This window comes from Neophocaena asiaeorientalis, unplaced genomic scaffold (assembly GCF_003031525.2).
Source record: "Neophocaena asiaeorientalis asiaeorientalis breed wild unplaced genomic scaffold, Neophocaena_asiaeorientalis_V1.1 scaffold629, whole genome shotgun sequence".
Taxonomy (NCBI): Eukaryota; Metazoa; Chordata; class Mammalia; order Artiodactyla; family Phocoenidae; genus Neophocaena; species Neophocaena asiaeorientalis.
In genome coordinates this window covers 364,131-387,225 of record NW_020175468.1, presented here as the reverse complement: position 1 = coordinate 387,225, position 23,095 = coordinate 364,131, and the positions used below count along the sequence as shown (strand labels likewise).

The 23,095-nt window shown below is 41.1% G+C and overlaps 1 protein-coding gene and 1 pseudogene across 1 annotated transcript in view; both read right to left on the bottom strand.

Annotated features, from left to right (window-relative positions):
• Positions 1 to 9,393: 9,393 nt before the first annotated feature.
• LOC112415420 (zinc finger protein 160-like) overlaps positions 9,394 to 23,095 on the bottom strand; it is an 83,993-nt pseudogene continuing 70,291 nt past the window's right edge.
• The window catches only part of LOC112415649 (ATPase family AAA domain-containing protein 1-like), a 38,310-nt gene continuing 33,301 nt past the window's right edge, over positions 18,087 to 23,095 (bottom strand). Inside the window, 1 exon segment of the mRNA XM_024768796.1 lies at positions 18,087 to 18,430. Coding sequence (XP_024624564.1) covers positions 18,087 to 18,430 — 344 coding nt within the window.

Genomic DNA, 23,095 nt, shown 5'->3' with positions numbered 1-23,095 from the left:
AGTGACCACGGGCTTTGGCTGCACACGCCCCCACCAGGTACCAGGGCCCCGTCAGCGCACACCCACGAGGCCCTCACCTCTGGGGATTCGACCTCTTTTCCACCCCACTTCATTATCCAGAACACTCGCTATTTGATTGCATGTCTTTTGAATGAATGTGACCTACAGTTGAGAAACACCGTGATGACATTTTAATCACTGGGAACATGAATTAAAAGAATGATATTTACATACCAATTAGCACTAAACAGACTGTTGTCTCATAATTGAGAAGAAAAATATATATTATACTATAGGTGTATTCTGAATACTTACTGTAAATAAATAAATGCAAAAGAACAGATGACATAGGATAAAGAAGATGTGGCACATATATACAATGGAATATTACTCAGCCATAAAAAGAACTGAAACTGAGTTATCTGTAGTGAGGTGGATGGACCTAGAGTCTGTCATACAGAGTGAAGTGAAGAGAAAAACAAATACTGTATGCTAACACATATATATGGAATCTAAAAAAGAAAAAAAAAAGGTTCTGATGAACCTAGGGCCAGGACAGGAATAAAGATGCAGACGTAGAGAATGGACTTGAGGACACGGGAAGGGGGAAGGGTAAGCTGGGATGAAGTGAGAGAGTATCATGGACATATATACACACCAAATGTAAAATAGATAGCTAGTGGGAAGCAGCCTCGTAGCACAGGGAGACCAGCTCGGTGCTTTGTGTTCACCTAGAGGGATGGGATAGGGAGGGTGGGAGGGAGACGCAAGAGGGAGGAGATACGGGGACATATGTATATGTATAGCTGATTCACTTTGTTATACGGCAGAAACTAACACAACACTGTAAAGAAGATGTTAAAGAAAAAAAAGAACAGATGACATAAATTGTAATGCTAAATAAGCCAAAACAGGCATATCCAATCTAACTAATTGGCTGTAAAACAAATACAGAGAAATGAAGAATTTGATAAAGCAATTTTTAACAAAACAATATAGTTTTCTAAGTATCTGCCGTAAAACTACGTACCCATAAAGAAAAGGCATTTTATAACATTAGCAAGTAGTATGTCAGTTGTTTTGCATAAGACACGCTGAAAGACCATCATCTGTAAATTCCACTTATAAATTAATATATAAAATATTAATTTTCTCCAGTTCTCTAACAGCCAGTAAGTAGAGCAATCCCTACCTATGCAGTACCCTTAATTATCTAGCTTAATGGTTACCAAAATATATGGAATAAACAGCACATTCTATATTCATTAACTGGGATCAGATACAGTGTTGTTGAGAACGAAGTACAAACAAAAAGCAAACAGGATATAATGCAGACAAAGGTGTATCATGAAAACCATGACAGAATACTAACATACCTTTTTCTAAAAAAGTAACTTCTGAGTATTTACTACAAAACATGCAATATTCTAAGCCATCTAACAGCACTAAATTGTTTTTAAAGGCTTGAGGTAAATTAACACAATTTTTCAAATCAGGGTAGGAGATGCACACAGGTTTATGTACATTAACCCAACCGACACACAAAGTGGTGTCAGAACCAGGACCTACAGACAGAAAACTTCAATGTGACTGGCCATCGGCCAAAACTTAAACAGGACAGATTACAAAATAATACAATGAATACCAAAATAATACAACGAATAATAAAACGAATTTCTGACATTTAGACAGAAAACGTCAAGGGAGATGCAAGAAGTGAGCTGTGTAACAAAGCTATTCAGCCATCCCTCATGGAAGTGGTTTCCGAGTCATCACAGCTGCACGGCTGTCCAGATAAAGTTGTTCAATGGATAAAGAGGGATCGTTTCTATAATGTGAGTAACGTGGAAGGTGGAGGCATGGGTGAAAAAGTGCTCTGGAAATGGGGGTGATCAACACAACAAATTAAATATGCAAATAAATAACTTTCCATTCACATCGAGGTTCCATCTGAGGAGTGATCAGGAATGAGAAAGGACATGAGTGGAACACAGGGCGTATGCATATGTGGGAGCACAGCTTGTGACTGCACATTTGTGTGAAAATAAGTGTACGATGGCAACTGAAATACTAATTTTAAAAGAAAACAAGAATTGGTTTAGGAATTAACATGATACCATCCCATTTTTCACTATGGAAATTATACTATGGATATGAAACAGAAACAAAAAAGATCTAAAAAGGGAGCGAGTGGGATGTTGTAGGGAGAAAGCAGGATTACAAATGTGCTCTATAATGTGTCGTACTGATTATACCACAAGTACCACAAGTTCCACTGTCATGTTTATATCCAAGAAAAACATACAGGATTTTGGCACAGTGGTTAAGAATATGCCTGCCAACGCAGAGGGCACGGGTTCCATCCCTGGTCCGGGAAGATCCCACACGCCGCGGAGCCACAACTACTGAGCCCGCGCGCCTACAGCCCATGCTCCGCAACAAGAGAAGCCACCGCAATGAGAAGCCCGCGCACCGCAACGAACAATAACCCCCGCTTGCCGCAACTGGAGAAAGCCTGTGTGCAGCAACAAAGACCCAATGAAGCAAAAACAAAAAAAAAACAATATTCCAGGAGATTGTGCAAGAATGTTCTTGGCAGAAAACAGAAGGAAAAACCAAAAAAGGGCGATCATAGGCAATGGATGACTTTCTTCTGTACCCAAACAGAGATACAAAAAAATCAAATCAATAGTAAAGAAGAGTAAGAGACCATGATTTTGAAACTGAGTCGCCCTAAATCTGAGTTCTTCTGTCGAGTTTGATTAACTTGTCTGTGCAACATTTTCCCATTCTTATCCAATACCTGTTCCCCTCAAGACTGATGAATGTCAAAGAAAAGGCAGGATTGATATCAAAGGGAACCTGGGGGGCCTTCCAGGTTACAAAAACCTTTCTGTGTCCCCTGTTTCCTGTTTATAGAAGAAGGCTTTAGTTTCCTAGACCTTCCCTGAGATCCAAAGAGCAGATTCAAGCAGTTACCAATTAGGGGAAGGAGGGAATGCAGAAACAAAGGAAAAGCAAGCCGAACATGTATCTTTTCCACGATTTGTAGCTTAAACTGATACCTTGATTTACAACCCCAAACTGTGGCTTCAACAAGTTGCCCCAAGAAGCCTTAAAAATTGATGACACCCAGAGGGTCAACTGAGGACTGGAATTCTTAACGCATCACATTTGGCTCTAGGTACATAATAAAACGTCACAACTATTGCTTTTACTCTCTTCCTGAAAGAAGTTAAAGAATCACAAGACCGTGATTTAGAAACTCGTTTTGCAGGCACGTACAGAATAATCACAAAGTCACAATGTGTGCCAAAGAGTCTGCACAGCTGAGATCTTATAGGAAAGCTGGGATCACAGACACTCCCCTCCCCTCCCTCCTTTTGCCTTTAAAATCTTACACACAGGTATAAGAGTATGCTGAAAACTGTCCTTCCACGCAGTCTTTCTTTAGAGCTTTCACCATCCTCAATGGTGAAAGAATGGAAGCTTTTCCTCCAAGATCAGGAACAAGACAAGCATACCTGCTATTTCTAAAAACATATAATTGGAAGTCCTACCAAGAACACATAGGCATAAAATGAGATGATAGATATCCCAGTAGCAACAGGAAGCAAAATCATCTCTGTACACAGGTAACATGATCTAATAGGTAGAAAACCCTGAAGATTCTGAAAGTAAAAAAAAAAAAAAACCTTCTAGAAATAATGAGAGAGTTCAAAAACCTTATAAGATTTAAAATCATCATGCAAAACTCAATTGCGTTTCTAAAAATTAAAAATGATCAAAACAAATTGAGAAAACAATTCCAATTTTAAGAGAATCAAAAACTATTTAGACATGACATTATAAAAGAAGAGAAAGATTTGTACACTGCAAACTATAGACTGCTGAAAATTTTACAGAAGACGAAAATAAATGGAAACATATCCCATGTTCATGGATTGAACGTCAATATTGTCAAGATGTCAGTACTACCCAAAGTGATTAACAGATTCAAATCATTCATTCCCTAGTGAAATCCCAATAGGGTTTTCCTGAAAAAAACAGGTAAATCCATTCTGTGATTCCTATGGAATGTCAAGAAACAATGAATAGTAAAAATAAGTTTGAAAAGAACAGTCAGAGGTCTCACACATCCTTGTTTCGAAACTTATTCCAAACCTACACTAATCGAAACAGTGTGGTACTGTCATAAAGGCAGACAGAGACTTTAGGAAAAAACTCCTCTGTGATAGCAGCCAAGATGGTGAAGCAGAAGGATCCTAAACTCACCCCTTCTCACGAGCACACCAAAATCACAACTAACTGCAGTACAACCATTGATGAAAGACTGGAACCTACCAGGAAAGCTCTTTAAACAAGTAAAGACATAATGCGATGGGTAGGAAGGGCAGACCCACGATATACTCAAACCCCATTATCCCCTGGGTGGGTGACCCAAAAACTAGAGAATAATTGTATTACAGAGGTTCTCACACAGGAGTGAGAGTCGTAAGCCCCACATCACGCCCCCTAGCCCAGAGGTCCGGCACTGGGATGAGAAGCCCCCAGAACATTTATCTTTGAAGGCCAGTGGGGCTTGATTGCAGGAGCTCAGAGTAATGGGGAAAATAGAGATTTCACTCTTAACAGACACACACAAAATCTCACATACACAGAGATGAAGGGCAAAAGCAATAATCTGATAGAAGACTGGGCAAGAACTGCCCCTGCCTGCTGATCTTAGAGGATCTCCTGGGAAGGTGGGGGGAGGCGTAGGCTCACCCTGGGGACATAGACAATGATGAGCTCTCCTGGAGGCTGACTTCTTGGCATCAAGACCTCGCCCCAGCCAAGAACCTATAGGTCTGGCACTGGGGCGCCTCAGGCAAAACAACAAACTGGCAGGGGATACAGCTCCACCAGTCAGCCAAGGGGCAGCCTAAAGGCTTCCTGAGCCCACTGCCACCTCTCTGCATGCCCTTAGACATACCCTGGCCTGCCAAAGGGCCAAGACCCAGGTCCAACCAACAGTGGGCAGGGAGAAGCCTCTAGACCAGCCTCACCCAACAGGGTGCAGACACCAGAAGCAAGAAAACTACAGTCTCACAGCCTGCAAACTGAATCCACAAATACAGGCCAGACACTACCCCGGGACCAGCTGGCCTCTGACCTTCAACGATGAGAGGGATGCATAGGACACCTCCTACAGAGGGCCACTTTTCCAACGTTGAAAAATGTAACTAACCTACCACATACATAAAAATATAAATAGCAATTTAGACAAAATGAGGTACCCGAGGAATATGTTTCAGGCAGAGGAATAAGACAAAAACCCCAGAAGAAGAACTAAGTGACGTGGAGATAGGAAATCTGGCCGAAAAAATGTAGAGTAATGATCAAAAAGAACTCGGGAGGAGAATGGATGCACAGCCTGAGAAATGAGAAGTATTTAACAAAGACTTTGAAAATCTAAACAACAACGGAACAGAATTGGATAATACAGTAACTGAAATGAAAAATACACTAGAAAGAATCAATAACAGGCTAAATGAGGCAGAAGAATGGATCAGTGAGCTGGAAGACAGAGCAGTGGAAATCACCACTGAAGAGAAAAAAGAATAAAAGAAGGACGACATTTGAAGAGACTTCTGGGGCAACAACAAGTGCACTAATATTTGTATTATACAGGTCCCAGAAGGAGAAGAAGAGAGGAAGCGCCTTAGAACATATTTGCAGAGATAATAGCTGAAAACCGCCCTAACCTGGGAAACAGTCACCCAAGTTCAGGAAGTGGTGAGAGTCCCATATCCATACAAAGACTCATAGAAAGCATAAACCAAACATCTATCATAGATACAAATTCAAAAAGCACACGAAAAGATGCTCAACATCATGTGCTTTCCACTTTGTACAACTCCTTGGAGCACCTCTCTATTCCCCAGGTGGGATGCTGCCCAGTGTATCAGTCATTCAATAAAGCCCATTAGATCTTTAAATTTATTTAAATTTGATTCAATTTTTGCACATTAATGGAAGTCAGTCTGAAATGCACTGCTATGGGATTTGCATTATAGCCATCTGAGTATTCTGGAATAGAGTGTAGAGAGTACAAATTATGAGTATGTAACCCCCAGATTGTATGTTGTTTCATTCCACATTGGAAAGAAACTGTTATAGATTCTTTCAAACCTGAGAGCCTAACGGTGCATTCTTACCTGCTGTTATAAAGCACCGACGTGAGATAAAACTGTGTCGATGGAATAAACGTGATTCATCCAGGGTTATGACAAAAGTGATTATATTTTATTAATTAAAATAGGAGACCCATGATACATTCAGAATGTCATTCTATGAATACAACAGTAGCAAATGATAATGACAGCAGTTAAATGTGAATCATGCACACACACATATTACTCTGGTTCTGACTAAATTTGATGCTCAAAATAATTGCTCTCTCTTCAATTTCCAAAAATAAGACTTTTTTTTTTTTTTTGCCATACGCCGGCCTCTCACTGTTGTGGCCTCTCCCGTTGCGGAGCACAGGCTCCGGACGCGCAGGCTCAGCGGCCATGGCTCACGGGCCCAGCCGCTCCGCAGCATGTGGGATCCTCCCAGACCGGGGCACGAACCCGTGTCCCCTGCATCGGCAGGCGGACTCTCAACCACTGCGCCGCCAGGGAAGCCCCAAGACTAACTTTTTTTTAATCATACATACAACCATTATTGCCATCCAATGGAGAAAGTGACCAACTTTTCCTGTGCATTGTTCCTACCACATAATCAGTCCCTAAGAACCTGTCACTCCCCTCCCATGAAAAGCCCAGTGCCTCATGTCTTGCCTGCTCTTGTCCAGGTCAGTCGGTAGAGCACTCTGTCCTGTAACCCACGGTGAACAGGAGGGCGCCCTGAACATAATGAGCATGACTGATGATTCATGTCCTAGTTTTACACTATTCCCTGCCCCTCCCTGACACTAATTCACACACTACTGAATTTGATAATTCAGGATTCATGTCTTTCCAGGGAACATGGATGTGAATGAACCACACCTAATGAAGTTGGCCCCCTCATCTTACTGATTCCTTCCCAGAGACCATCATGAAAGGCCTGTAATGAATGCATGAAATCAACATATTAGCAAGGCCAAGCTCTTAGGGCTCACCACACAACAGGCCAATAAACTGAGAGACTAGTTGTTAGAGCAAGCAACAGTGGCTTTATTCAGAAAGCCAGCAGACCCAGAAGATGGTGGACTACTGTCCCAAAGAATCATCTTCCCTGAGTTAGAATTCAGGCTTCTTTCATACTAAAAGAGGAAGGAGTAAGCTCCTGGTTCCAATCAAGTTCTTGAGGGGATGTTTTAATTTCTTCTTTCTTGAATCCATTCACAGGGGAGCCTGGACAGGAGGTTTCCCACGAGGTAAACAAAGGTATTTTAGTTTAATGCACATTACACGGGAATCAGGTTTCCCAAAGATAGCCCATTATGTATAATTTAAGCTTATAGGCAACATCCCTTTAGTGATTCACTTGTAGCCAAAGCAACAGAATACAAATGTTAAAGGAAAAGGAAAAGATCCAATATGGAGACAGACTTGTTCTTCCCTGTTACTTCAAACTTTAGGTTGAAAAGCATAAATAGTAAGTAGCCTTTTCAAGAAAACTCAAATAATTAAATTTTAATATACGGAAGATAATCGGTTATTTCCACATATGTCCTTTTTCCTCTCATATACACACCATGTCAGAAGTTTTAACATGTTGTGAGTTGTAATGATTCTGCAGTATGTAATATCTCAGGTTAACCTCAGAGAACTAAAGATTTATTTATTCCTAGTATGCCTTCTCTGATGGTCTGTTGTAAGAATTGCTCAAAAAATTCACCAAATTCATTATATTTGTAAGGACTGTCCCAAATATTCGTTCTTTGGTAAACCCCAAGGATGTACTGTTTCATGAAGCTTTTCCGTGTATACTTTGTAACCTGTAAGAATTCTGTCATTACACTAAAGGTGTGGATACTTGATGTAAAAATTTACAACATTCATTACATCGGAAAGCTTGCTCGCCAGCGTAAATCCTCTATTTCAGTTTTGATCTTCAAGTACAGTCCTCAGGACACATATTGCTTTGTGTGGTTTCTCTCAAAACTGTGTACTCTGAAGCTTAGTGCACTGTGAGGCCTGGAGAAAGCCTCTATTCATACATTTCCATAGCTTCTCTTCAATATGGATTTTCTGCAATTGCCAAGTACTTGAACTCAAGGTAAAGGTTTTGCCTCAACCAGTGCATCTGGGAGGTACGGCGCCAGTATGCTCCTATCTTGTGACTTCTGGGTAAGATCCTTGCCACACACATTTCTGCGGGTTTTACTCAGGATAAATATTCTGATATCGGGCTTCCCTGGTGGCGCAGTGGTTGAGAGCATGCCTGCTGATGCAGGGGACGCGGGTTCGTGCCCCGGTCCGGGAAGATCCCACATGCCGCGGAGCGGCTGGGCCCGTGAGCCATGGCCGCTGAACCTGCGCGTCCGGAGCCTGTGCTCCGCAACGGGAGAGGCCACAACAGTGAGAGGCCCGTGTACCGAAAAAAAAAAAAATTCTGATACCTAGCGATGAGTGAGCAATAGTTTAACTTTTGACATATTCGTTGCATTTTAAAACATGAAGTATTTGGTGATCACTGAGTTTAAGGCACAATCTAAAAGCATTCAAAATTTAGTACATTTGTAACATTCTGAAGAGTGCAGATTACCTGAATATTGGTGAGATGTGAGCTGTGAGAATAGGTTTTTCACATTCATGGCATTGGTGAGGAATCTTCCTAGATTGAATTCATTTTCTAAAGGCCTGACTATACTAAATACATTTATCTGGCTTCTATCCAGTATGAATTTTCTCGTGAAGCCTAAGATGTGAAGGCCTCCTAAAGCACTGCCACCTTCGTTGTATTTTTTTTTAAGATTTATTTATTATTTATTTTTGGCGTGTTGGGTCTTAGTTGCGGCACGCAGGATCCTCGTTGAGGCATGCAGGATCTTTCACTCTAGTGCGCAGGCTTCTCTCTAGTTGTGGCGTGCAGGTCTTCTCTTCTCTAGTTGTGGCGCACAGGCTCCAGGGTGCATGGGCTCTGTAGTTGTGGTGCGTGGGTTCCAGAGTGCACGGCCTCTGTAGTTTGCAGCATGTGGGCTCTAGTTGAGACACGCAAGCTCAGTAGTTGTGGCACGCAGGCTTAGTAGCCCCGCGGCACATGGGATCTTAATTCTCTGACCAGGGATCAAACCCATGTCCCCTACACTGTAAGGCAGATTCTTTACCACTGGACCACCAAGGAAGTCCCCTTCACTATATATTTTTAAGTGCTCTAACCTGTATGGATCCTCTGATGGTAAGTTTGGCTTGAAAGCACACTGAAGACTTTGCCACACTCACTACATTTGTAAGGTTTCTCTCTAGTATGAATTCTCTGATGGTAAGTGAGGCTCAATGCACAAAAGCTTTGCCACACTGATATTTGTATGATTTCTCCATAGTATGAATTCTCTGAACAACGGTTAGGTGTGAATTTTGAAGACCTTCCGACATATATCACACTAACATAGTTTCTCTCAGGTATGGGTTTTCTGATGTGTAGCGAGGGTTGAGACCTGAGTAAAGGCTTTCCCACACTCAAAACATTTGAAAGGTTTCTCTATATGTACTCTCCGATGACTTGTAAGGTGTGAATTTCGACTGAAGACCTTGCCACACTCATTACATTTGAAAGGTTTCTCTCCAGTATGAACTCTCCAATGAAGTTGAAGATGTGATTTTTGACTAAAGACCTTTCCACACTCATCACATTTGTAAGGTTTCTCACCCGTATGAATTCTCTTATGACTTAAAAGGACTGCCTTCTCACTAAAGGCCTTGCCACACTCACTGCATTTGTAAGGTTTCTCTCCAGTATGAAATCTCTTATGACTTATGAAATGTGAATGCTGACTAAAGAGCTTCCCACACTCATTACATTTATAAGGTTTCTCTCCAGTATGAATCCTCCGATGACCCGCAAGGTGTGCATTTCGGCTAAAGACTTTGCCACACGTATCACATTTATATAATTTCTTTCCTGTATGAATTTTCTGATGTCTACTGAGGTTTGAGCTGTCAGTAAAGGTTTTACCACACTCATTACACTGGTAACTTCTCTTTCCAGCATGAATATTCTGATGACGTACAAGGTATGAATTCTGACCAAAGATTTTACCACATACATCACATTTATGTAAGTTTGCTCCTGGGTGGATTATCTGATGTCTGGCAAGGGTGGAGCCATTTTTAAAGGTTTTGCCACACGCCTTACATTTGTAACATTTCTCTCCAGGATGAATTTTATGATGACATGCAAGCTGTGAACTTCGACCAAAGAATTTGTCACATATGTCACATTTATGTAATCTCTCTCCTGTGTGGATGGTCTGATGTTTAATGAGGTGTGAGCCCTTAAGAAAGGCTTTCCTACACCCATTACATTTGCAAGGTCTTTCCCTGTGTGCTTTGAGGTTTTGCGTCATCACTGAAGGATGCACAAAATCATTCCCATATATATTAGAAACATTGACTTGGACACTAGGAGGAATTCTTTGAAGTGGTGAAAATGAGAAACGATTGTTGATAGACCTCTCAACTACATCACATTCAGAAATTATCCCATCAGTCCGAAATATCTGCAGTTTATCCTGGAAGTTTAATCCAAGCCTATTTCCACAGGGCTTCATTCCTGCACCCCCTCTACCATGTCGATCTCTTCCATCAGTGAGATTTTTGTTGCAGATTACAGGCATTCCTTTGTAATTTCTTTCATCGTCTCTCCACTGACACTCAAAGTCATACATATTTTTCTGAATTTCCCAGAGGTGAAAATGTTTGATTTTACAGCTTTTAGGTCTTCCCAACATCGGTGTTTGGAATACTTCTCCTTTATCACTGTTCACTTTAGGCTGTAATTGCTTGATCACATGTATAGGGGAGATATCTACAAGATATAAAGAACCATAGGTATCCCATTCACAATAATTCAAAGATATACCAAAGATAGGTATGAAATGCCCCAACCATGACCTTAAATTTTTGGAAACACTAAAGGAATAGAATTCTTTACTTAAGAAAGCGTGACAACATAAATCCAAATATACTTTAAGGTAGCCTAGTTTTAAACACCATATGACAAAAACACTCACACTGGACAAACTTATGTTGGCTCTCAAAGAGTATTCTTCTACTATCATCTCTAAGAACATACCAACCAACAGTAAACATACTGCTGTCTCATAATTGAGGAGAAAAATATACTATTGATGTATTCTGCATACTTACTGTACATAAATTAATTTTTAAAAATAGACAATGTATTGTACCGGGAAATAATCCAAAACAAAACTTATCCAATTAATAATAAAATTGGCTGTTTAGAAATGTAAAACAAATATAACACAGAAAATGAAGAATTTGATAAAACAATTTTTAAGAAACAATATATTTTTCTAAATTTTTGCTATAGAACTATGTACCCGCCCAAAAAAGGCATTTTACATTAACAAGTAGTATGTGTCAGTTGTATTGCATAATACATGCTAAAAGACCATCATCTGTAAATGACACTTACAATTTAAGACATAAAATATCCTCCAGTTATCTAATGGCCAGTAACAGAGCAATCCCTACCTATGCGGTATCCTTAATTATCTGGTTTAATGGCTCCAAAATACTAGAAACAAAAAGTGAGCACTTTGCATATTTTTATTGACTAGGGTGAGACACAATGTTGTTGGAAAAAATGCAAATGAAAACCATATAAGATATAATGCAGATAAAGTCATATCATAAAGAACATGAATTTTATTAGCAGAAATCAGAAGGAAAAACCAGGAAAAAGCCATCTAAAGACAAATGAGTTTCTTCTGTACATACGTGCAGTTACAAAGAAACTGAATCAACCCTCCAGTAGAGTAGGGGACCATAATTTTCAAAAGTTAAGTTGCCTTAAATCTGAATTTTCCTGCTAAGTCTGATTAACCTATCAAAAATTTTATACTGTTTCTTCTTCCACACATGTTCATCTCAAGATTGAGGAGTACCAAAGAAAAAGGGGGACTGAAACTGAACAGGAAACTGCAGGGCCTTCCTGGTTACAAAAGCCTTTCCGAGTCTCCCATTTCCTGTTTGTAAAAAAAAAAGGCTTGGGCTTCCCTGGTGGCACAGTGGTTGAGAGTCCGCCTGCCGATGCAGGGGATACGGGTTCGTGCCCCGGTCCGAGAGGATCCCACATGCCGCGGAGCGGCTGAGCCTGTGAGCCATGGCCGCTGAGCGTGAGCGTCTGGAGCCTGTGCTCCGCAGCGGGAGAGGCCACAGCAGTGAGAGGCCCACATACCACAAAAAAAAAAAAAAAAAAGGCTTTAGTCTCCTAGACCATTCCTGAGTTCAGAAAGTCAGATTCAAGCAGTTACTAATTAGGGGATTGAGAGAATACAGAAACAAAGGAAAAGCAAGTCCAATTTAATCACTTCCATGATTGGTAGCTTAAATTGGTACCTTGATTTATGAACCCAAACTGTGGCTTCAACCAGTTACCCCAAGAGGACTTAAAAATTGATGACACCAGAGGGTCCACTGAGAATTGAAATTCTTAACCAGCCACACTTGGCTCTAAGTAAATAATAAAATGCCTGAACTATTGCTTTTCCTGTCTCCTAGAAGGAAGTTAAGGGATCACAAGACTCTGATTTAGGAACTGTTTTGCAGAAACATACAGAATAATCAGAAAGGAAGCCACAACTTGATTCTCAAAAGTCTGCAGCTGAGATCTTACAGGAAAGCTGGGATTACAGACACTCCCCTCCCCTCTCTCCCTTACCCTTTAAAACTCTCACACCCTGGCCAGCCAGGAAGATGGATTTGAGGCAAGGCCAGGTCTCCCAAGTTTCTGGTTGGCACCTCCTCAACTAATACACATTTCTCTGCTTCTAACTCCAATGAGGAACGGGCATATGAATTTGGATTCAACATCATGTGTGATGTATGTTCTTTATTAGGAAAAGGGAGAAGACTATGCTGAAAAATATCCTGCAATGCAGCAGTTACACAAAGCTATCACCATACTCAATGGGGAAAGAATGAAAGCTCTTCCTTTAAGATCAGGAACAAGACAAGGATACCTGCTCTCAATATTTCTAAAAGCCTATTACTGGAAGTCCCAGGAAGAACAGAGAGGCAGAAAATTGGGTAACAGATATCCCAATAGCAAAAGGGAGTGAAATCGTCTCTACAGAACTGACATGATCTAATATGTAGAAAACCGTGAATATTCTGCAGAAAAAACCTGCTAAAATTTTTAGAGCTCTAAAAAAATGACAAGATATAAAATCAACATGCAAAATTCAGTTGGGTTCATAAACATTAAAAATGAACAACCAAAAAAGAAAATGAGAAAAAGATTCCAGTTACAAGAAAATCAAAAAAAAAAAAGTTAGATGCAACATTATATAAGAAGGTAAAAATATGTATATTGCAAACTAAAGACTGCTGAAAATTTTAGAAAAGACAAAAATAAATGCAAAGACATCCCAAATTCACGGATTGGAAGTCAATATTGTTATGATGTCAATACCACCCAAAGTGATCATTATATTCAAATCATTCCCTAGTGAAATCCCAGTAGTGTTTTCCTGAAGAAACAGATAAATCCATCCTGTGATTCATATGGAGTCTCAGGAAAAAACAAAGAGCAAAAACAACCTTGAAAAGAACAAACCTGTTGTATCACACTTCTTTATTTCAAAACTTATTCCACAGATACACTAATCAAAACAGTGTGGTACTGGCATACAGACAGACTGCTGGAATAGAACAGAAGACTTCCAAAAAAAAACTCTTGAGGGATAGCGGCTAAGATGGCAGAGAAGGACCCTAAGCTCCCCTCCTTTCACAAGCACACCAAAATCACAACTGACTGAAGAGCAATCACTGAACTAGAACCTACCAGAAAAGATCTTCAACAGCTAATGAAGGAACCACAACTGGACAGAAGGATGGGCAGATTGGCCATATAATCAAATCGCATGCCCCCTGGGTGGGCAGCCCACAAACAGAAGAATAATTGTATTACAGAGGTTCTCCCACAGGAGTGAGAGTTCTGAGCTCCATGTAAGGCAGCAGCTCAGCCCAGGAGTCCAGCCCCAGGAAGCAGAGTCCTCAGAGCATTTGGCTTAGAAGGCCAGCGGGACTTGACTGCAGCTCCACAGGACTGGGGGAAATTGAGACTTCACTCTTAAAGGGCGCACAAAAGAATCTCACATGCACTGGGACAAAGGGCAAAAGCAGTAATATCATAGGAGCATGGACCAGAGCCACCTGCTGGTCTTAGAGGATCTCCGGGGAGGCAGGAGGCAACTGTAGCATGGTCAGGAGACATAGACACTGGTGGTGGACATATCAGGCAACATTCATCTGCATGAGCTCTCCTGGAGGCTGACGTCTTGGCACCAAGACCTGGCCCCATCCAAAACCCTGCAGGCTCCAGTGCTGTGACTCCCCGCCTCAGACCAAACACCACACTGGGCAGGGGCACAGTCCCACCCATTAGCAGACAGGCTGTCTAAAGACTTCCTGAGCCCCCAGCTACTTCCCATGCCCCTAGACACCAGTGGGCCCTATCCACCAGAGGCAAAGACCCAGCACCACCCACCAGAGAGCAGGCACCTGCCCCTCCCACAAGGAAGTCTGCACAAGCCTCTAGACCAGCTTCACTCACCAGGGGAAAGACACTAGAAGCAAGAAAACTATAGTCTCTGCAGCCTATAGACCAAATCTGCAAACGCAGGCCACATACTACCTGAGGACCAGATAGCCCCTGGTCCATAGGTGACGAAAGGGGAGTGCACTGCCTGAATGCATAGGACGTCTCCTACAGAGGGCCACTTCTCCAAGGTTGAGAAATGTATGTAACATACATAAAATAGAAATGGCAATTTAGACAAAATGAGGCGACAGAGGAATATGTTTCAGATAAAGGAACAAAACAGAAGCCCAGAAGAAAAACCAAGTGTCGTGGGGACAGGCAAACTATTCAAGAAAGAGTTCAGAGTAATAATCGTAAAGATAATCAAAGAATTTGGTAGGAGAATGGATGCACAGTGTGAGAAATGAGAAGTTTTTAACAAAGACTTAGAAATTCTAAATAACAATGAAACAGAATTGAAGAATACAATAAATGAAATGAAAAATATGAGGAATTAATAATAGACGAAATGAGGCAGAATAATGGCCCAGTGAGCTGGAAAACAGAGTAGGGGAAATCACTGCCACCAAAGGGAAAAAAAGAAAAGAATAAAAAGAAATGAGATCAGTTTCAGAGACCTCTGGGACAAGAGCAAGTATGCTAATATTCGCAATACAGGGTTCCCAGAAGGAGAAGAGAGAAAGGGCCTGAGAAAATATTTGAAGAGATAATAGCTGAAAACTTCTCTAACCTGGGAAAGGAAACACCAAGAGACATTCTGATTAAAACAACAAAAATTAAAGACAGAAAATTACAAGCAACAAGGGAAAGCAATAAAAAACACACAAGAGAACTGCCATAAGACTATCACATGATTTTTCATCAGAAACTCTGCAAGCCAGAAGGCACTGGCACAATATACTTAAAGTGATGAAAGAGAAAAACCTGAAACCAAGAGTAGTCAAACCAGCAAAGTTCTCCTTCAGATTGATGGAGAAATCAAAAGATTCATAGACAAGAAAAAGCTAAAAGAATTCAACACCACCAAACCAAATTTACAACAAATGCTAAAAGAACTTCTCTAGTGGGAAAAGACCACAACAAGACTTTCTTGACTACAAACAAGAAAATCACAAAATGGAAAAGCTCACTGGTAAAGGCAAACATATAATAAAGGCAGAAAATCATCCACACACAAAGCTAGTAGGTAGGTTAAAAAACAAAAGTAGTAAAACCATCTGTATCCACAATGAGCAGTTAAGGGATATACAAAACAACTGGATGTAAAATATAATATCAAAAACAGTAATCATGCAGAGAGGAGAGTACAAATGCAGAGTATCTAAAACGCATTTGAGATTAGCAACTTCAAACAAGCACATAAACATACGTACTAGTATACAAAAACCTCATGTTAACTGAGAAACAAAAATCTCTAATACATATACATATAAAAAAGAAAAAGAAATCCAACCATAACACTAATGATACTCATCAAACCAGAAGAAAAGAGAACAAAAGAAGAAAGGGGGACAAAAAGACCTACAAAAACAAATCCAAAACAATCAACGAAATGGCAATAGAAACATACATATCAATAATTATCTTAAATGTAAATGAACTAAATGCTGCAACCAAAAGGTACAGACTGGATGAATGGATACAAACATAGGACCTGTACATATGCTGCCTGCAAGAGACTCACTTCAGATGCAGAGACACATACAGACTGAAAGTGAAGGGATGGTAAAAAGTATTCCATGCAACCGGAAATAAAAAAGAAGCTGAGAAGCAACACTTATATCAGACAAAACAGACCTGAAAAAGAAAAAAGACTGTTAAAAGAGACAAGGCCACAGGAAAATGATCACAGGATCAATCCAAAAAGACATAATTCCAAATATATATCCACCCCAACTAAGGAGCACCTCAATATGTAAGGCAAATGTTAACAGACATAAAAGGAGAAATGGACAGCAACACAATAATAGTGGGGGACTTTAAAACCCACTTATATCGATGGGCAGATCATCCAGACAGAAAATCCATCAGGAAACACAGGACTTAACTGACACATTAGAGCAGATGCACTTGATATTTATAGAGCATTCCACCTGAAAGCAGCAGAATACACATTCTTTTCAAGTGCACATGGGGCATTCTACAAGACAGACCACGTGCTGGATCACAAAGCAATCCTTGGTAAATGTAAGAAAACTGGAATCATATCAAGCATCTTTTCCGACCACAATGCTATGAAGCTAGAAATCAACTAAAAAAAAAAAAACCCACAAAACCAAAAACCAAAAAAGCTGCAAAAAAACACAAAGATGTGGAAGCTAAAGAATATACTACTACACAACCAGTGGATCACTGAAGAAATCAAAGAGGAAATTTAAAAAAAAACCCTAGAGACAAATGAAAATGAAAACAGTATGATCCAAAACCTATGGGACACAGTAAAAACAGTTCTAAGAGGGAAGTTTATAGCAAAACAAGCTAAACTTAGGATTCAAGAACAATCTCAAACAACCTCAAATAAATAACCTAACTTTATGCCTAAAGGAACTAGAAAAAGAACAAAACCCCAAAGAGAGATATAAAGATCAGAGCAGAAATAAATGAAATAGAGACCAAAAAAGAAAAAAAAAGAAAAGATCTATGAAACTAAAACCTGGTTCTTTGAAAAGACAAAGAACATTGATAGAGAAGTCTCAGAAAATGGCAGAGGAACAAGATGTGGAGATCACCTTCCTCCCCACAGATACATCAAAAACACATCTACATGTGGAACAACTCCTACAGAACACTGGCAGAAGACCTCAGACTTCCAAAAAAGGCAAAAAAAATCTCCATGTAACTGGGTAAGGCAAAAGAAAAAAGGAAAAAAAAAAAAAGAGACAAAGGCAACAGGACAGGACTCACGCCTCTGCGAGGGCACTGTGAAGGAGGAAATGTTTCTGCACACTAGGAAGCCCCCTCACTGGCAGAGACAAGGGGGAGCTTTGGAGCCTCAGAGGAGAATGCAGCAACAGGGGTGCGGAGAGCAAAGCAGAGAGAATCCCGCACAGAGGACCAGTGTCAACCAGCACTCCCCAGCCTGAGATGCTTGCCTGCCTGCCGGGGCGAGTGGGGGCTGGGTGCTGGGGCTCGGGCTTCAGAGGTCAAACCCCAGGGAGAGAGGATTGGGGGTTAGCTGTGAGAAGACAGCCTGATGGAGTCCGGAAAGTAACCTGGGCCTGCCGGATAGACAAGGGACCATTGTTGCAGGGTGCACGAGGAGAGGGGCACAGCCGCCCTAGGAGCTTCTTTCTCCACGCACTCAGACAGCACGGCACAGCCTACACAAGCTCTAGGGCCTGGTGAGAGCTGTGCCTGCTATCTTGGACCCCAGAGGTGGGCGTGACGGCTACTGCTGCCACCGCAGGTCCCGTGAGCAAGCCCAGGTCACTGCCCACACCTTCCCGGGAGCCAGTGCAGCCCGCCACTGCCAACAGTCCAGCGATCTGGGACCAACTTCCTGGGGAAAGCGAACAGCACACCTCAGGCTGTTGAAAATTCCCACTGGTCTCTGCTGCCAAAGGCACTCCCCGCACATCCCAATTGTGAATGCTGTATCCTTCCCGCTCCCTGGCCTGGGTGAGCAAGTGAGCCCTCATCAGCCACTGCTTTCGCTCCCCCTTGCCTGGGTGGGGAAGAGACTCCTGAGGGTGGCCAAAATGCAGAGGCAGAGCCAAAACCGAAGCTGAACTCTTGGGGCAGTGCGACCAAAGAAGAGAAAGGGAAATTTCTCCATGCAGCCACAGGAACAGCAGATTAAATCCCTCAGTCGGCTTGGTAAACCCTCCATCTGTGCAGTATCTGAATAGACAACGAGTGTTCCCACAATTGAGGCTGTGGACTTTGGGGCAAGTACTCGTAGGAGTTGGGTCAGGTCAGAGCATAAGCTGGCCCCACAGTGCCCACAGCAGGTGCAGAGACCTACCGAGAGTTCGAGTTCTGCTTTTGATTTGCTTTTAGTTTTGGTAGTTTAGTTTTTAGTGTTTGTTTTCATTTGGGGGTTCGTTCGTTTGGTTGCTCTCTTCTTTTTTGTTATCTCTTTCTCTTGTGCGGTTTGTTTTTTTGTCTTGGGGTTTTGTTTGTTCGTTTTCTTTTTTGTTTGTTTTCGTTTGTGTGTTTCTTTGTGTGTGTCTGTTTTCTTTCTTTTTTTTTTTTTCCTTTTCTTCCACACCGTGCAGTTGCAGACTCTTGGTGCTCTGAACAGGGGTCGGGCCTGAGCCTCTGAGGTGGGAGAGCCTAGTCCAGGACGCTGGACGACCAGAGAACTCTCAGCCTCAGGGAATATTAATTGGCAAGAGCTCTTCCACAGGACTCCATCTCAACACCAAGACCTGGCTCCACCCAATGGCAAGCAAGCTCCAGTGCTGGAGGCCTCATGCCAAATAACTAGGAAGACAGAAACACAACCCCACCCATTAGCAGACAGGCTGCCTAAAGTCATACTAAGCTCAAAAACACCACAAAAAGAGCCACCAGGCGTGGCCCTGCCCATCAGAGGGACAAGATCCAGCAGCACCCACCAGAAAGGAGACACCAGTCCTCCCACCAGGGAGCCTACACAAGCCATTGGACCAACCTCACCCACTGCGGGCAGACACCAGAAGTAAGAGGAACTACGACCCTGCAGCCTGCGGATAGGAGACCCCAAACACAGTAAATTAAACAAAATGAGAAGACAGAGGAATATGCTGCAGATGAAGGAGCAAGGTAAAAACCCACAAGACCAAACAAATGAAGAGAATATAGGCAGTCTACCTGAAAAAGAATTCAGAGTAATAATAGTAAAGATGATCTAAAATCTCAGCAATAGGGCTTCCCTGGTGGCACAAGTGGTTGGGAGTCCGCCTGTCAATGCAGGGGACATGGGTTCAAGCCCTGGTCCCGGAGGATCCCACATATCGCAGAGCAACTGAGCCCGTGTGCCACAACTACTGAACCTGTGCTCTAGAGCCCACGAGCCACAACTACTGAGCCCACACGCTGCATCTACTGAAGTCCACGTGCTCTAGAGTCCATGCTCTGCAAGAGAAGCCACCACAGTGAGAAGCCTGCGCACAACGAAGAGTAGCCCCCACTCACTGAAACCAGAGAAAGCCCACGCACAGCCACAAAGACCCGACAGCCAAAACTAACAAATAAATTTATATAAAAAAATAATAAAATCTCAGAAATAGAATAAAACACAAGTAATGTTTAACAAGGACACAGAAGAACTAAAGAACAAACCAACAGTGATGAGCAACACAACAAGTGAAATTAAAAATACTCTAGTAGGGGGCTTCCCTGGTGGCGCAGTGGTTGAGAGTCCGCCTACCGATGCAGGGGACACGGGTTCGTGCCCCAGTCCGGGAAGATCCCACATGCCGCAGAGTGGCTGGGCTCGTGAGCCATGGCCACTAAGCCTGCACATCGGGAGCCTTTGCTCCGCAACGGGAGAGGCCACAACAGTGAGAGGCCCACATACCGGGAAAAAAAAAAAAAAACCTCTAGTAGGAATCAACAGCAGAATAACTGAGGCAGAACAACGGATAAGTGAGCTGGAAGATAGAATGATGGAAATAACTGCCATGGAGCAGAATAAAGAAAAAAGAATGAAAAGAATTGAGGACACTCTCAGAAATCTCTGAGACAACGTTTGAATTACAGGTGTCCCAGGAGAAGAAGAGAAAGAGGAAGAGTCTGAGAAAATATTTGAAGAGATTATAGGCGAAAACTTCCCTAAACATGGGAAAGGAAATAGCCAATCAAGTCCAGGAAGTGCAGAGTCCCATACAGGATAAACCAAAGAAGAAACACGCCAAAACACATATTAATCAAACTATCAAAAATTAAATACAAAGAAAAACTATTAAAAGCAACAAGGGAAAAGCAACAAATAACATACAAGGGAATCCCCATAAGATTACCAGATGATCTTTCAGCAGAAACTGCAGGCCAGAAGGGTGTGGCAGGATTTATTTAAAGTGATGAAAGGGAAACACCTACAACCAAGATTACTCTACCCAGCAAGGATCTCATTCAGATTCCACGGAGAAATCAAAAGTTTTACAGATAAGCAAAGGCTAAGAGAATTCAGCATCACCAAACCAGCTCTACAGAAAATGCTAAAGGAACTTCCCTAAGCAGGAAACACAAAAGAAGAAAAAGACCTACAAAAACAAACCCAAAACAATTAAGAAAATGGTAATAGGAACATGCATATCAATAATTACCCTAAATGTGAACAGGTTAAATGCTCCAACCAAAAGACAGACTGGCTGAATGGATACAAAAACAAGACCTGTATATATGCTGTCTACAAAAGACCCACTTCAAACCTAGGGACACATACAGACTGAAAGTGAGGGGATGGGAAAAGATGTTCCATACAAATGGGAATCAAAAGAAAGCTGGAGTAACAATACTGATATCAGATAAAATAGACTTTAAAATAAAGACTGTTACAAGAGATAAGGAAGGACACTACATAATGATCAAGGGATCAATCCAAGGAAACATACAACTGTAAATATTTATGCACCCAACATAAGAGCACCTCAATACATAAGGCAAATGCTAACAGCCACAAAAGGGAAAATCGATAGTAACACAATAGTGGGGAACTTTAACACCCCACTTACACCAATGGACAGATCATCCAGACAGAAAATAAACAAGGAAACACAAGCTTTAAATGGCACAATAGACCGGATAGATTTAATTGATATTTATAGAACATTCCACCTGAAAGCAGAAGGATACACTTTCTTCTCAAGTGCATATGGAACATTCTCCAGGAGAGATCACATCTTGGGTAACAAATCAAGCCCTGGTAAATTTAAGAAAACTGAAATCATATCAAGCATCTTTTCCAACCACAACTCTATGAGATTAGAAATCAATTACAGGGGAAAAGAACTGTAAAAAATATATAATACATGAAGGCTAAACACTGCACTACTAAATAACCAAGAGATCAGTAAAAAAATCAAAGAGAAAATCAAAAAATACCTAGAGACAAATAACAATGAAAACACGATGATCCAAAACATATCGGATGCAGCAAAAGCAGTTCTAAGGAGGAAGTTTACAGCAATACAATCCTACCTGAAGAAACAAGAAAAATCTCAAATAAACAATCTAAACAGCTAAAGGAACTAGAGAAAGATGAACAAAAAAAACCCAGTTAGTAGAAAGAAATCAATCATAAAGATAAAAGCAGAAATAAATGAAACAGGAACAATAGCCAAGATCAATAAAACTAAAAGCTGGTTCTTTGAGAAGATAAACAAAATTGATGAACCTTTAGCCAGGCTCATCAAGAAAAAGAGGGAGAGGACTCAAATCAATATAATTAGAAATGAAAAAGGAAAAGTTACAAAGAACACTGCAGAAATACAAAGGATCATAAGAGACTACTATAAGCAACTATCGGCCAATAAAATGGACAACCTGGAAGAAATGGACAAATTCTTAAAAAGGTATAACCTTCTAAGACTGAACCAGGAAGAAACAAAGAATATGAACAGACCAATCACAAGTAATGAAATTGATACTGTGATTAAAAATCTTCCAGAACAAAAGTCCAGGACCAGATGTCTTCACAGGTGAATTCTACCAAACACATAGAGAAGAGCTAACATCCATCCTCAAACTCTTCCAAAAAACTGAAGAGGAAGGAACTCTTCCAAACTCATTCTGTGAGGCCACCGTCACCGATACCCAAACCAGACAAAGATATCCTGAAAAAAGAAAATTACAGACCAATATTACTGATGAATATAGACACAAAAATCCTCAACAAACTACTAGCAAACAGAATCCAACAACACATTAAAAGAATCATACACCACAATCAAGTGGGATTTACCCCAGAGATGCAAGGATTCTTCAATATACGCACATCAACCAATGTGATACACCATATTAACAAATTGAATGAAAACCATATGATCATTTGAATAGATGCAGAAAAACCTTTTAACAAAATTCCACACCCATTTATGATAAAAACTCTCCAGAAAGTGGGCACAGATGGAACCTACCTCAACATAATAAAGGCCATGTATGACACACAGCTAACATCATTCTCAATGTTGAAAAACTGAAAGCATTTCCTCGAAGATCAGGAACAAGACAAGGAGGTCCACTCTCATAACTACTATTCAATACAGTTTTGGAAGTCCTAGCCACAGAAATCAGAAAAGAAAAAGAAACAAAAGGAATATAAAGTTGGAAAAGAAGAAGTAAAATTGTTTGCAGATGAGATGACACTATACGAAGAAAATCCTAAAGATGCCACCAGAAAACT